General features: G+C 35.9%; 1 protein-coding gene across 9 annotated transcripts in view; it reads right to left on the bottom strand.

The window, feature by feature from the left end:
• The window catches only part of Tcerg1 (transcription elongation regulator 1), a 68,601-nt gene that overhangs the window by 22,916 nt on the left and 28,559 nt on the right, over window positions 1-17,126 (bottom strand). For 6 of the 9 annotated variants that reach the window (XR_003847560.1, XM_029557923.1, XM_029557922.1 and 3 more), the window contains 7 exons: window positions 14,659-14,819; window positions 13,457-13,513; window positions 13,019-13,085; window positions 12,008-12,058; window positions 10,530-10,665; window positions 9,623-9,712; window positions 2,563-2,681 (listed from right to left, as the gene is read on the bottom strand). Coding sequence is in view for 8 of the 9 variants with exons in the window: in XM_029557923.1 (XP_029413783.1) it covers window positions 2,563-2,681; window positions 9,623-9,712; window positions 10,530-10,665; window positions 12,008-12,058; window positions 13,019-13,085; window positions 13,457-13,513; window positions 14,659-14,819 (681 nt within the window). In the remaining variant the exon portion in view is untranslated. The remainder of the gene's footprint in view (window positions 1-2,562; window positions 2,682-9,622; window positions 9,713-10,529; window positions 10,666-12,007; window positions 12,059-13,018; window positions 13,086-13,456; window positions 13,514-14,658; window positions 14,820-17,126) is intronic. The other 3 variants (XM_029557924.1, XM_029557920.1, XM_029557919.1) reach the window with 1 other exon arrangement.

The following is a 17,126-nucleotide window of genomic DNA, read 5'->3' on the forward strand; positions in this document are numbered from 1 at the left end:
ATATATCACTTCAGGGAAAATAGGTGGAACAGTGGTAGAAAGGAGAAATGTCAGTATCCTTGAAACTTAAATTTTAAAGAGAGACCTAAAAGACCTAAAATGCTACCCAGTCATTCTTTCCTCTTGGAACTAACTCTAGCATCTTACTAAAGAGTTAATAATACTGGTCTTTGCCCAATTAAAAAAGAAAATTAGTTCAATAGACAGTATTTCTAGCTTTTAAACAGCTCTGACTTTCATCTACTTCATAAAAATGATCTTAATCTATGTGCTTGTATTAAATGTGTCAATTTAGCAATTACCTGATTTGCTTTTTCTTGTTTTTTTCAAAATATTTTTTATTTATTTTATGTGTATGAGTGTTATGATTACATGTATGTAAATACACTGGGTGTCATGCAATGTCAGAAGCCAAAGGGGGCATCAGATCCCCTGGAACTAGAGTTACAGGTAGTTATTAGCCACCATGTGGATGTTGGGATTTGAACCCAGGTCTTCCGCAAGAGCAGCCAGTGCTCTTAACCACTGAGTCATCTCTCCAGCCATGTCTTGTTTTGTTTTGTTTTAAACCCATGAAATACCTGCATGGTACAGATCAACAATTTTATTTGATCAAAAAGCACACTGGTAGGCTGCAATGATACAGAAAACTTAGTCACATCTACAAGAGTTCTACTTCCTTTGGACCTTTGACTATTTTCCAGATAAATAAGGAGGGCTTTTTATGTATCAATTTATTTTTATTACATTGTTATACACCTGTGTGCATGTGTGTGGGGGTTGAGCACATGTGCTATAACGTGTACATAGAGACCAGAAGAAAACTTTGTGGAGTCAATTCTCTCTTTCCACATTTACATGGGTTCTGGGGTGCTAACTCAGGTTGCCAAGCTTGTACAGCAAGCACATTTACCTTCTGAGCTATCTCATCAGCTCCCAGTAAATTTTAATAAATACATTCTACAGGATCACTTGAAAATAAGCTAAAATCATCTTAAGTTTTCATCTAGAAACATTTCAGCATGCAACTTTTAAGTTACTTTTAAGCTTTTGTTCCTCCATAATCACAATACTCAAGAAAGTATTAATTTTCTAATATCCCTAATACCAATCCATATTCACATGGTCTGACATGCCCAGAATGTCTTTTATAACCAAATCTTAGCAATTGTGACCCATAAATCTACTGCTCTAAGAAAAATCTAAGACCACCTGTAGCATGAAACTCTACTGCCCTAAATGCTACACTCTTCAGAGTTACACTCATTAGTTTTCTGTACTTTGTACTAATTCAACAGGTTTCTTTCTACATTTTAGGCACAAAAATTTTATTAAATATACAGTTTCTAACAATATCACCTCTCCCTATAATTGTACAAAGACAACTGCTTTAAAGAAGATGAACTTTTATTTAAAGTGTCTTAATCCAAAAACTCATAATTCTATTCTCTAGGTTTTAGAAATCTTCCACTGAGTTGGAGTTGTAGCTCAGTGGTGTAATGCTTGCCTGATGTTTGAAGCTCTGGGTTTCACCCTTATTACCTTAAAAATTAAAGAGATATACACTTTCACAGCAAGGCATGGTGGTACATGCCAGTAGACCCATCACTTAGGAGGCTGCAGAGCAGGAAGACAGCTTAAGTCCAGGAGTTTGAGGCCACCTTAGGCAACACAATAAGAGACCCTATCTCAAAAACTAAAAGAAAAAAAAAGCAAGTTCTCTATATACTAATAAGACTACTGTCACAATTAGGTTCTAAGCAAAAATAATTCTTCCTATCTACACTACTCTGTACAATAGTAAATTGAGTTAAAATCCTGTCAGCACTACCTAATTTGCTTGTGTTACTGTCCTATATGGTCCCATCTATAGAATTATTTCATTACCTAAATCACTTTGTCCCAAAGAAGGAATGGCATATATGTATATGTGTATATACATATATATAAATATATATACACACATATACATGCACATATGGGTTAAGTACACATAAGCACATAAAATAACAATTGTTACTAGTCTTGTTATAATGGTACAAATGTTAGGGTTTTGTTGTTGTTTCTGGTCTTTATGAGACAGGGTCTCCCTGTAGCCACAGCTGGCCTACAACTCTCAATGGAGACCAAGCTGGCCTCAATCTCAGAGATCAGCCCACCTCTGCCTCCTGAGTGCTGGGATTAAAGGTGTGAAGCACCATGCCTACCACAAACGTGGCGTTTTCTTCAACGCCATCACAGGATTTCAATCCATATTAATGATCAAAACATCAGAACAGTATAATCTACCCTAAACACTTAGAAAACTGAAAGGTTCTTCCACCTTTCAAATTGATCAAAATAATAATCTTCCTCTATAATTTATTGTACATAAAACAATGAAGACAAGGACAGATTGTGTATCATTCACCATTTTCTGGAGAATTAAGAATAAAGAATAGAAAGGTGTAAACCAATAATCACATGAATTTTACATTTCCAAAAATGCAACACACACACATACACCCCACATCTGTAAAAAGAACCATATTCTTTGATATTTGACTGTAATAAAACACATACCTTGGATTAAACTTTGCTTCTTCCATCATTTTTTTGAAATCTTCCTTGGCTTGCATTATTTTATTTTTCTTTTCCCTGCGTTCTTCTTCTGCTCTGGTCTTGACATACTGATCAAACACCTATCACAAAAATATACCACAACTCAGTCTTTCAAATACGGAATTAAGAAACCAACACAAGTCTCTGTTCAAACTGTGACAGGAACCATCCACTGTTTCAATAATTAAAAAGCAAGTCTCAATTTAAAGCTTCACTGAAATAATATACAAGTATTTGGCTCTCCACTTGGATTTCCAGAACAAAAGAGAAAAAGAAAAGTCCTATATTTTGTAATTTCCCCCAACGATATTATAATAGATGATTGTTAAGTATTTTAAACAATTTAGAAATGTCGGTTAAATCATAATCCTCTGAAGTCCACTCTAGGAAAAAGTCAGAGCACAGAATCTAGTTTAATTTTACTTCAAAGCTAAAGACAATTATTTTTACCAGAAAGTAATCGTTTTACATATATTCTACATTATTTTCCCCTATTTAATACTGTACAGCCAAGATGTTGAACTGAACATCTAATTCCTGCCTTACAAGGTAAAGCAAATTATCTCTAATCTCAGAGCATCATGAATTTAAAATGCAGCATACCTGACTAAGGACACAGTTCTTAGAACTGAGCCAGCTCTCTCACAACTATGGTGGGTCTTTTCACCTCACTTAGCCTAATCTAGATTAAGACCTAACAGGCATGCCCAGAGGCTTTGTTTCCTGGGTGAGACAATCAATAGTACTGACAATCAATACTAATCATCACTAGTTATCTTGTAGTAAAGTTTCAAATCACAGGTGCCCATCCACATAGATGCTCTGTGTTTCAATGCAGGACTTCGAATACATCTGCTTAGAACTCAGAGTCCTAAAACTGTAAAGTCACTTCAATACCCAGTGACACAAAAAGAAAATGAAAGGAAAGAGAAAGGAGGGAGGAATAAGGGAGAGGCTTTGAGAACGAATCTAGCAAAGCAAATAAAGTCTCTGTTCCAAAACAAAACAAGTTTGGAGGGGAAAAAAAAAAATGCAGAGGTCGTGGTAGGAGAGGGACAGCTAATACTAAAGATGTTTGAAAAGTCATATGGAAACCTGCCATTTTAGAAACTTAGGAATTTAACTGAAAAATCCTATAATGTTTCTCCCTGACACTATAGGTTATCAAAGAAAAAGTTCAGTGGTAGAGTTATTGGTCAAGAGGGCCCCATAGATGCCCCCAAACAGTCTATTTCCATTGCTCTTGGTTACCCACCAGAACTAGACAGTAAGACCGTATGAAGACACCACACACTTAGGTCACAAGACATGGAAAAATCAAGCTGGAACTTTCCTCACTACTGGCTAGCTTTCACAGTTCCAGAAGGTGCTATATAAGCTGCCAGGGGAAAAAAGTCATCAACAAGCCTATCCAGCTATGAACTTTGCAAGCTATAATAATGACCAGAGAGGCAAGATCAGCCCATTGGTGCAATAGTGGCATAAATGTTACAGGAGTAAACAACCACTTTCTGCTTGGATTTAAGGGCAACAACATAGGACAGAACTCATCCCTGGTACTGTAAATTTCACCAAAAGCCAGTGGCTGGGAGGTCATAGACACTAGGAGAAAACCCAATACCATTATTTTGCTCAGTACACATAGTAGCAAACTGACTCCTAAATATTCATCTCTATACATATAGATTACTGCAACTCTCAATTCTAACCAGAGAGGCTTCTTTTTGCAGTGGATGGCAATTAATAAGAGAACAGATGGTCAGGGTACAAAGACTGAGATCTCTCTCTCTCTCTCTCTCTCTCTCTCTCTCTCTCTCTCTCTCTCTCTCTCCCTCCCTCCCTCCCTCCCTCCATCGTTCAGGGAACATTTTTGAAGAAGTGGGCTTAGAAAGCACCAAAGGTTGGGGAAGACCACTATAAAACAGTGTCTTCTGGACACAGGAGGGCCACTGCACTCATGAACTCACAACAACTGTGGTTGCCTGAACAAGACCTGCACAAGAAGGATCAAGCTAGTCAAAAATCCACAAGGAGAAAGGGCTCATGAAGCCCTACCCATAGATGAGTAATGCTGACAACTGAAGATTGCTATGTAGAAAAAAATAAATAAATAAAAAAATCACCTATCTTCAGGGAAGTGGCCCATGAGGTTTCCCATATTCCAGTGAATGGTTTTATATACAACACATAAGGACAGCACTCGCTGGACTCAGTAGGTTAAGAAAACAGGGCATGAGAGATGGCAGACATACCAGGCGTGGGTCTGGGAGGATTTGGAGACCTACATAATTATAATACATTGTATACATATATGAAATTCTCAAAAATAACAAAGCTTTTAAAAAAGGATTGCAGGAGAATTTCTCAGAACTGAAAGATAGGAGTTTCCATATTGTGCATAGAATCTTCCACCAGTACACATCTCACTGGGAACACAAAAGATTAAGATACAATCAACATAAAGAGAAGGAAAAAAAAAAAAAAATCAACAAACAGGTAACACCTGACCAAAAAGGCACGCTCTGACCACTGGTACAATAGTAGTACAAACACCACGGGAATAAATAACCACTTGGATTTAAGAACTCTATAGGGCTTCAAAAGAATACTGAAAGCCAGAAGCAAAGAAATGCCTTCAAAATCTTTAAGGAACGTGGAGGTGCATGCCTTTAATCCCAGCACTTGGGAGGCAGAGGCAGGCAGATCTCTGAGTTCAAGGCCAACCTGGCCTACATAGTGAGTTCCAGGACAGCTGGGGCTATAGGGAGACCCTGTCTCAAAAAGACCCAAAAAAAAAAAAAAAACCCTTAAGGAACAACACCTAGCCAGACACACACTGCCAAACAAAGGTTCAATCAAGGCCTTTTCAAATATGTAAGACTCCAAAAGAAATTACCCCCCACTCCTCAAGGCTAGAAAGGATGGAAAGCATAAAACGTAAAACAAAACCAGCAGATAGACAGTCATGATGGGTGGGGAGAGGACAGGGACACACACACAAGACGACAAATTTGAACAGCCCAGATTACATGGTAAGACCCTACCTCAAAACCTAAGGATTATGCATAAACTCAGTGGTAGAGCACTTGCTGAGCATGTATAATGCCTTAGGCTCAATCCTCAGTACTACACCCAATCAAAACAAAACAAAACAAAACCTCATGATATAGGAACAGGTGACAGTCCAACACCCCTAACCCCAAAAACGGATAAAGAAAATCCTCCAGAGAGTGGTGTTGTCATTGAAAATGAGGGCTGCACAGCAGGTGAAGTCACAAGACTATGGGGGGAATGTTTAAGGACATATAGTAAGGAAGCATTCTAATTTTTTTTTAACATATAGGATCCATAAACAGTACACCAATGTTTATATAAAATAAAATAAAAATGGTTTATTTAAAATGTCTTAGACATCTTTCCAGGTTAGTCTAAACAAAGTATATAACCCACTAACCTTTAAAAACTGTACCAAAATACCTCATTCTGCTAGATATATAGACATCCCTTAAACATAGTCATCCCTTAAACATAGACATCCCTTAAACATACCATAAAAGTATTTGCACACTCAGGAACACTATTTCCAACTCCTTTCTCCTATCACACTTTCTAACTTATTCAAGTACTAGGTGATATATAAAGTGTAACATTTTTTGCCTGTTTCCTTGAGACAGTCTTAAACTTACAACCTTCATGTCTCTGTCTCCTGAGTGCTGACTGCCACCACACCAGCCTATATTAACTTTCCTTTGGGGTACTAGAAAAAAATTGAGATCAACTCCTTTTGAGATAGTCTAGGCCAATGGAATTACCCTGAAGTATCTCATAGAAAAACAAGAATTCTGTTATGCTTACAAATTTTTCCTATTTCTGTCGTGTTTTCCGATACACCTGACTGAATGCTCCATATTTTAAGCAATTATTTCCTTGTAACTTCAACTCATGAACGACAGTTACAATGAATGTCAACAGGGTTTAAAACAATCCCTAATTAAGTTCTTTTTATAAACAAAAGCAAAAATAAATGCACTATACTACTGAGGCCTTTTAGTTTCTGGGGTGCTGGTAATATTCTATTTGCAACTTACACAGTATGCTCATCTAATAAATTTTCACTCATCATTTTGACTTTTCTATGTATATATTTATCTTCAAAATACAAGTGTACAGGACTGAGGAAGATGGCTCAGCTGATAAAGTCTCAGTTGATAAAGCTGCAAGCCTGAGGACCTAAGTTCAGCACCATAGAAAAGCCAGTTACAGTGGTGTGCATGTATAACCCCAGCATAGGGGAGTGGGGGACACAAGTTTGCTAGTTTGCTGGTTAACCAGCCTAGCCAAATGAGCAAGCTCCAAGTTCAGTGAGAACTGTCTCAAAAAATAAGGTGGACATTGAGGGAAGACATCTAGTGATAGCCTCTAACCTCCACATGCACATCTACACTACACACACAAAAACACAAGTTTACTAAAACTACAAGATGCTATTTAATCATATCAATTTATTGTTTATAGTTTAACTAGATGCACAATCCTGATTATTAACACTGTCAGTCTTCTAAAGCCCTCAGTAACACGCGATACATTATAAAAAAAAATTCTTTTTTTGGTCTTTTTGAGACAGGGTCTCCTTGTAGCCCCAGCTAGCCTGGAACTCACTATGCAGACCAGGCTGGCCTTGAACTCACAGAGATCCATCTGCCTCTGCCTCCCGGCATGCACTGACCACCACACCCAGCCTAAAATGTTTATTTCATACCAAAGTGTTAATAATTATCAATAACAGAGCCTAAAATCCTGCATAGAATAATCTGCTTCTGTAAAAATGCTATTTTTTTAAATTTCCTAACAAAAAAAAAAAAAAAGGGAAGATGTTCAGAGGAGCAAGATTAATTGGGGGCTACAAGGTAGAGTTGATCTGGGTGGCTCAGGCTAGGCCTAGTGGGAAAAATGACAAATGAAAGGCTAGAGTTAGAAAATGTTGGGAGGCAGAGGCAGGAGGATCTCTATGAGTTCAAGGCCAGCCTGGTCTACATAGTGAGTTCCAGGCTATCTGGGGCTACAGGGAGACCCTGTCTCAAAAAGACCAAAAAAAAAAACCCGAAAGGAAGAAAGAAACAAGGGCTGGGCGTGGTGTCGCACGCCTTTAGTCCCAGTACTTGGAAGGCAGAGGCAGGTGGATCTCTGTGAGTTTAAGGCAAGCCTGGTCTACATAGTGAGTTCCTGGCCAGATGGGGCTACAGGGAGACCCTGTCTCAAAAAGATCCCCCCAAAAAAGAAAATGTTTTGGAGGTAGATTCATCAAAAAGAATGAAAATACACAAAGTAAAGATTGAAAACTTGTGCCTATCACTCCAGCACTTGGGAAGTAATAATGGCATGAGCATCAAGTTCACGGACAGCCTAGGGCTACATAGTGAGACCCTGTCTAAAATCAAAACAATCAAAAGGGTGATTTATAGATTTTGATAGGCTACTATCAGATATGAGAATGAGATGATCAGACATGAAATATTTAAAGCAAAATTTTAAAGCACATAACTCAAAACAAACTAGCTGCAAAGTTTAAAATGCAGATGCAAATATATTTGGAAAGCCTTGTCTTTTTATTTCAAGTACTAAAACACATACTTTACAAATTTTCTTTCTTCACTAAAGTCCATAATTAGGTCTACATGCAAAATGGCACAAACTGCTGAGAATTATTCCAACCATTACATTATGAATATTGAAAATGAATACTGTTACCAAAAGCAACTCACAGCTCATGTATGCTATAAAGAAGTGGCTAAAACACTCACCATTTTACAGAGATCATTGTCCAGATGGTTCAGGTATCTCAGTAATTAAATAAATTAGAAGTATGCTTTAGAAAAAGAAGCAATCACCAGGAGGTGATATGTGTCCCTGAGTCATCATGGGAATAAATGGCAGCTTAGTTACAGAGTAACTAGTTCATGCAACTCAAGTTCAGTAGAAACCTTGAAGTAATCATGCCATAATTAAAACATTTTAACACGTTATTTAGATGTGGACTTAGTGTATGTGGTATGTATGGGACACAAACATGCTAGGAACTATCTATCACTATATATCTACAGTATTACACATACATATATGGACATGTTGGCACATACTAGTCAAGACGACAATAAAAGTGGTCATGGTGTGGATTACAGATTCGTTTTTTTTTAACTCATTTGTGTTTTGCTATTTTTTTTTTACTCTAAAGTGCATCATTTATTCAATAAAAGAAATCAGTAAATTCACTTGAAATAAAATTTAAAACCATCTTATATATAACTTTACTAGGTATAAGGCACTCGGATAAAACGTCCCAAGTGAAAATAGTAAAAAATGAGCCAGGCATGGTGGCATACACCTTTAGTCCCAGCACTCGGGAGGCAGAGGCAGGCAAATCTCTGTGAGATAAAGGCCAGCCTGGTCTACACAGTGAGTTCCAGGCCAGCTGGGGCTACAGGGAAATAAATCGGGACTGGAGAAATGGCTCAGTGGTTAAGAGCACTGGCTGTTCTTGCAGAAGACCTGGGTTCAAATCCCAGCACCCACATGGCAGATAACAACCATCCCTAACTCCAGTTCCAGGGGATCCCACACCGTCTTCTGTCCTGTAGGGGCACTGTACCACACAGATGCACTTACACACATGCAGGTATAACACTCATACAGATAAAATAATAAATTAATTAAATAAATTTTAAGTGTTTAACAAAAAAGAAAATAGTAAAATCAACCTTGTATTTCTGAGATGGAAAAGTCTACACAAATCCACAACTGACTAAGCACTAAAACTATGTTTTTGAAGTGCTCTGTTAAGAGAAAAATACATGGACGTTTAGTCTTTATTGCCAAGTGTAGTGGAATATGCCTGTAATGCCAGCACTAGGGAGACAGAGGCAGGAGGGCTGTGAGTGCAAAACCACCCAGAGAACTCCTACTTCAAAAGTTAAACATTAACTTTAATTAGAATGTTAAATTTTCAATGTTTGTTTCTTTTTACCTGTTTTCTTTCTTTAGGATTGAGAAGTAAGTACCGAGGATCAAAAACTATCTTATGTAACTCCTTCTCCCATGTTGAAAAAGCAGATACCTTTAAAATAAAAAGAAAGCAATGCCTCATAATTAAGTTTGTTCTAAGAACATAAAGGTCATAATTTTGCTTGAAAACTACAGGATATCTGTTTCTAAGAGAGACATAAAAACCATAGCGAAGTTTCCATCACTAATAAATGAAGAGCAGTGGGAGGCTAGCAATAGCAACTTTCCACACTAATTGGCTCTGACCATTTCTATGTTATATAGAAATAACACAAACTTCAGTACAACACACACTTCAGTACTCATTAAAATAACCACTACTGTGTGACATTTTAAAAATTAGTATATCAGAAAAAGCCTTGAAGATTGCATTTTGATTTCCTACACTAGCTCCAAATTGGTGAACAATACTATGTTTTAAAATAGAACGGTATTACTTTTTCAAATGAACTTGTGACCATAAGCAAAGTTTCAATTTTCTCATTAAGCTTTTACTAATAAAGTAACAATTCTCCTTTTGTCAAAAGCCACTCTGAAGATATTAAAGAAGAATCATATATACCTTACCTATCCGTAGTAGTCCGCAATTCTGTAATGTTAATACTCATATATGTTACCAAAATTAAATGACCCAACAAATGTTAAATGTTATTTGTACTTCAAAGGACAATAAAATGGCATTCAGCTAAATATGACATGATAAGCCAAAAAAAGTCATTTCAAAAAATGTACAGTAAGTTAACAGGGTTCCCTTAATCTCCCCACCCCCCCATAACATGAGCACTAACCTTAGATTTGACCTTTTAGCAAGACATATTTATATTACTTATATAAAACAGAAATATCTCCCCCAAAGATTGTTTTCTGACCCCTCTCTCTAGCAGCATGTCCTTGAACTGCTTCATTCGAGCCTCCAGAGGGACAATGGCCCTTTCTCGGGCAGCTTTAATTTCAGCTTCCATGGCAGCTTCTTTCTCTGAATCAATGTCTTTATTATCGTCTCTCCTATTAGGGAAAGAAAAGAAAAAAAAAAAAAAAAAAAAAAAAAACAACCATAAGACATAAACCACCAGTATTAATAGCAAATCTAAATAAATGTTCAAATCAATGGAATTTAAGACACTACTGAGAAGCCTATTTTTTTTTTACAAAAACAAAGGGTTTCAAATACACTAAAGGATAAATTTCCTTAAAAGCAAAATTATAGTAAATTTCTAATGCTACAATAGCTATAACTTAAATATATTTATACCTCTAATGTGCTCTCTTCCCCCTGGGTCTAGTTGATACATAAAATGAATATCTTATTAAAAAGAAAAGTTTTTCTCACACTGCTTGTAAAACTATATTAGAATTAAATAGCATCGAATTCATTTTTAGTTCCTGAACATTGGGAAAAAAAACTGGCATTTCCCAAATATTTTATTATAAAGTCAAAAAAATTATCTTATAAAACTGATACTAAGTCACCGTAACTTCAAATCTTAATTTCAAAATAAAATTAAAGCATCTTCTAACTTGGCGAAGTGGATATGTGAGATATGTACCTTACCTACCTGACGTTTTTATTACTCACTTTCTGGGTGACAAGTTGAAATTTAAGTTGAAGAACAGGTCCCAGAGAGCAACATGGGCACAGGAATAGTTAGGTACGAGTAGTAGGAATTAGAACTATTCACCAATGACTAACCTACTTCTTGTTTTTCTAAAGAACACCTCAGGGCTAACTAAGGACAGGTCTATTACTTGTGTCTATATGAGAAGACTTATAAACATGAAATCAGGTCACCTCTCTCAAAACATACCCACTATAAGAAAAGTCCTATTCATAGATATAGTCCAAAACATTAATCCAATGTACTCAAATGTATTTGAACAGATCATATTTCTTAAATATGATCCACTAAGTACATAGTACTAATAAAACTGGTTTATATTCCCTACACAACTTACTGGATATTTAAAAGTGTGCTCTATAGGTAGGCTAAGAGTTACAAATGGAACTAAGGCTAACCTATAATGTGAGGGATAATTAGCAACTTAGGGAATGCCTCAAAAGAAACAGAAGACAAAGCCCATGACTTACAAGAACTTAGTGAGGTAGTCTGTGACCTAAGATATGCACAAAACAAATGGGTAAAAGCAATTTGCCAAGCAATATACCTTCTTAATTTATTTAAGAACGATTTAAATAGTAGAGAGTTAAAATACTTCTAAGAAATATAACTAATGAAAACAACCTTTATAGAATTATATTAAATGTCACAATACGAACTATCACTATCTTTCTCAATAAAATAAATAAAAGAAAAACTAAGCCACGAAAAATAGGCTATTAGCTTTGTACCTAAATAGAGAAGCTCGGGCAATCCACATTAAGGGCTTCTTTGACATTCTCCTGATAAAAGCAGTTAAAAACCTTACAGAGTTGTCTATAAGAACAAACAATTAAAAACAACCTAAAAGTTTAATTAATAGCACAGAAACATCTAAAATTATGGTACATAAACAGAATGAATACAATTATTTATAATAAAACAAATGTCTTTTCCTACAATTTTTTAAAAGATCACAAAATAAATTAATAACCATTAGTAAAAGTATATTTGATCAAGGATTTTAAAAAGGTCAATTTTAAAAATGAGAATTGTGCCACATATTATGGTAATTCTCTTTAATAATATCTTAATTTAACATGGTTTCCAATAAACAAATTGTGTATTTAAACAGAATCATCCTTTACACTAATTGACCTAGTTATCACCCTACCATAACTGAGCTGCATTCAAATCAATCTTTCCCAATTAGGACTACTACCAACCAGTCCCTTACAATGCCCTTAACTTTTCTTCCTTGCTGCTCAACAGTAATCACAATGCCACATACACATCCAACGTTCCCCCCCTCCCCCACCCCAATAGGTCTCACACAGCACTTTCTAAGATAATGGCACCATTCCTCACCAGGTGGTAATGATGAGATTCTAACAGGTAATTTACAAGGTAAGCACATAAAAGAAAGGAGGTCCATTTTATGCATCTCTTGAATGGTGTTTTGGGGAGCTTGTATTAGGGAGAAAACATTTTATAGTAACATTCACAATTACCAAAGTCTGTAAAAACTTAACCAATGAAATCCTATATATCATTTGGCTTGATTATATAACCAAATTTTCTCCAGTCTAACAACAGAAAGGACACCATAAAACAAAGCTAATGAATATCAGGCCCAAGAAAAATATCATGACTAGAATTCCCTAATAACACATACTACACAACCCTTCCAATCACAAACTGATATCTAATCAATTCTATGTGCAAATCTACCTGGAAATGCACAAACTGTCTGCATTACTTACTTCCGTTTTTTTGCTTTAACAGGCTCATCTTCATTCATTTCTTCCATTAAATCTTGTTCTTCTTTAACTGTAAGACAAAATTGATTAAAACTGAATGAAAATAAGGAGGTGGGGCTGGAGAGATGGCTCAGCAGTTAAGAGCACTGGCTGCTCTTGCAGAGGACCTGGGTTCGATTCCCAGCACCCACATGGCAGCTACAAACCATCCTTAACTCCAGTTCCAGGGGAATCCAAAGCCCTCTTCTGACATCCACGGCATTGCATGACATGGGTACACTCACATACATGCAGGCAATACACTCATACACATAAAATAAATTTTAAAAAAAAAGAAAAAAGAAAAAAAAGGAGGCAACCATCGAATTTTCAGACATTAATTCTTCTGCTAATCACTAGGAGAGCATGAAAAAGAAGCTTCCATTTAGATATTTCACTCACTTGCACTCATTGAGAACTGCCACTTTTGGATGGACAGCATTGTCGGGGTCGGGTGTCCTAGCAAAAACATTTCAAACATTGTTATGAATAGTAATATGCTCGTTTTATGACTGTCTTCTAAAACTGAATAAAATATCTACTCTATAGTAGCTGTTATAAAACACTAAACAAAGTATAATTCTACACTTTTATTTATCCTCCTTTACACTAAATTTTCAATTTATTTTGAAATATTTCTTGCCCAAACATTAACTTACAAATATACACAGCAAAGCCTTCTTAATTTAACTTTACAAATACATAAAACTTCCCTGATTCACAATTCACAGTATCTTTTTAGGATGCTTGTTTATTTATCAAACAATGACTCAAATATAAAGAAAAGCAAATCATACTTTCTTGGCACTATTCACTACTACAATTATAAAGTATTATCATACCTATAAAGCAAATATTGCTGAAGGGAAAAAAGGAAGTGCCTAGCACCTGTAGTACTAGCCAGGCAAAGTTGAACTGATCTGGAATTATTTGCAAGCACAAAATGTCAGGACCACATACACAGTCCATGTAAAGTGTTCAATCACATTAAAGGGCATCATATTTCTACATTATACAGGGGTTAAGAATTCCATAAAAACACAATCATACCAATGCAAGAGCAAATTGCCAGTAACACACAATAGGTTATATGCAAATGTTTGGACTCAGTATAATGAAATGCTGTCTGAACATGAAGTAGATCTGAAATTCTGTATGCTCTAAGGATCTCTATATTCAAGAAGGATATCATCTAGTTCAAAGGATTAAGTTTTTATATTTTTATAAAATTGTTCATTTCATATTATGTAAAATTCTAGTAAACTAAGTAAATATAAAAATAGTTTTGATTATTTAAAAAAGATACTAGCAACGAAATGAACTGAAAGGCTCTACAGTGTTTCAAAGGCATCAGTAAGCATCAAGTCAGCAGCCACAATTCCAACATATCATAGACCAACTGCAAATCTTGACAAGGATAGTTAAGTTAAAAACATATACATTATTTCACAAAATAAATCTTATTCAAGTTCTTTACATTTTTCACATTTTTATTAATATATTCAAACCAGAATAGCAGTCTATTTTTTAAAAATTATTTCTTTATACTTTCCATTAAAGAAAAAAGTTAAAATTAGAGGATAAATTCCTAATTTAAAACTTACTTAGCTTCTTCATGTCTTCTAATCCTTTTTTATGAGGAGGCTCTTGAATAATTTTGTCAACATCTGCCCTTCCAATCAAATCATCAGGTCGGTCCCACATAGAAAGACGAGTGGTGGGGTTATAAAAGAAGACCCGTTCATCACCCGTCCACACAACACACCTAGGGGTTAATATCAAATATCATTTTCCTGTGTCACAAAACATACGCTTTTTAATAGCTAGGTCTACTAACGTTAACTCTCAAAAGGAACGAGGGGTAGTAAGAAAAGGAATGTTCCTAGTACTAATGATTATTTAAAATATTTTATTTTTATTTGTTTTCTGAGTGCATTGCCTGTATGTATGTAAGTGCACCCATGTCATGCAATGCCTGTGAAGGTCAGAAGAGGGTATCGCAATTCCCTTGGAACTGGAGTCACAGACAGTTGTTAGCTGTTATGTTGGTGCTGGGAATCAAACCCAGGTCCTCTGCAACAGTAGCCAGTGCGCTTAACCAATGAACCATCTCTCTAGCATACTAATGACTAAGGTTAAAAACAACAGCACAATTTTCTTGAGAAAACCAAGAAAGACAAAACAATTTGCAATCAGTTTAAAAGGCTTAAGAATTCAATTTGGCACACTGAATTTGAAAGTACTAAATTTTAAACTAAAGAATGAATTAAAAAGCAAAAATACGGTATTTAAAAATTCTAAAGCTTAAAGAATAAGCCATGGCATCCACCAAGTTCTTAGTATTTATTTTCTCTTTTAAAAAGAGAATATTTTATTAATTTTTATTTTATGTGTATGAGTGTGTTGCCTGCATGTATATAAGTGCATCACATGCATTGAGTGCCCACTGAGTCCAAAAGAGGATCCCTTGGAACTGGAGTTATTAGCAGCCATGTGAGCGCTGGGAACTGAATCCACGTTCTCTGAAAGGGCAGCCAGTGCTCTTAACTGCTGAGTTATCTCTCCAGCCCAGTATTCTTCTCTTAATAAATCAAAATTACATGTCAAATGCAAACAAGATCAAATTATAGATATAAAATACAAGGGGAACTAGAAAATGCACTAGAACCCCATTGCCCACCAGTCCACTAGTCCCATTTTTCACAATTAGAAAAGACATAACAGAAAAAGAGTATAGAGGATACATAAAATTTAATAATAAGTAAACTGAAATACAGTGCATCAAAATTCATAGAAGCAACAAGTGAAGTTAAGTGGCCCATTTCTGCCCTAACATAAATTCTAGCCTGATTGTGCTTCATACTGCAGGTGGCATCTGGTCTTTATGGCATTAACAATGAAAAAATTAATGAACGGTTATCAAGCTCAAAGTAACTTAGATATGGAAATGAGTCAAGGCTCCTATTTTGAAATAATCAGACTCTAAACAAGAGTTCATGAGACAAAAAAAAACACAACTGAAATTAATGAAAAGATAGCAGTTCTCAGTACAGAAATAAACCATTTAAAAGAAAAACAAATAGAGATGTCTCAGCAGTTAAGAGCAACGACTGCTCTTGCAGAGGACCCAGGTTCGATTCCCAGCACCCACATGGCGGCTACAAACCGTCCTTAACACCAGTTTCAGGGGAATCCGAAGCCCTCTTCTGACCCCCATGGCACTGCATGACATGAGTGCACTCACATACATGTAGACAATACACTCATACACATAACATTTTAAAAATTCATATATTTTTTAAAAAAAGAAAAACAAATAATAGCAATTTTTAAAATGAAAAATAACTGATACTAATCTGACTGGCCTGGTTAAAAACCTAAGCAGAAATAAGAAGCCATCAGTGAACTATCAGAGGGATAAAACTCCTTTCTGAAGAAGGAGTGAAAAGAGATGGAGGAACTGTAACAAAATATCTAACACACACCTCACTAGGTTCCTCTGAAAGGGGGTGGGGTGGGGGGGATGACCAAAAACATTTCCAAAGGCATAATGAGCAGATGTATTTCTCAATTTGCTTTATTTGGAACAGCTCAGTATATCCCATGCAAAATAAACTTCAGGAAAACCTGACCTAGACTAAAGATAAACAGCTGAAAATCAAAATAAATGACAAGAAACTTTGAGAGCAGTTAGAGAAAAATGACAAAATTTACACCAGAAAACTTATTCTTTTATTGTGTAATTTATTTCTATGTGACTGACTGTTTACCCTGCATGTATGTTTGTATACTATAGGTGCACCTGGTGCCCATGGAGGCCAGAAGAGAGCAGAGTCCCCTGGAAATGGAATTTAAAATGATCGTGAGCCACAATGTGGAAGCTTAGAACCCAATCTGGATCCTCCACCAGAGTATCAAGTAGTCTTAATGAGCCATCTTTCTAATCCCCTGGAAATTATTTCTTGCCAAAAGTCACACAAGGCAGAATATAGTAGAACAACATCTTTAGAGTTCTAGAAAAAAGAATTACCAACCAGAACTTCACATCTTTCAGAACTAAGGGAAAAGAAAA

Source organism: Nannospalax galili, unplaced genomic scaffold (assembly GCF_000622305.1).
Source record: "Nannospalax galili isolate Female #2095 unplaced genomic scaffold, S.galili_v1.0 scaffold328, whole genome shotgun sequence".
Lineage (NCBI taxonomy): Eukaryota > Metazoa > Chordata > Mammalia > Rodentia > Spalacidae > Nannospalax > Nannospalax galili.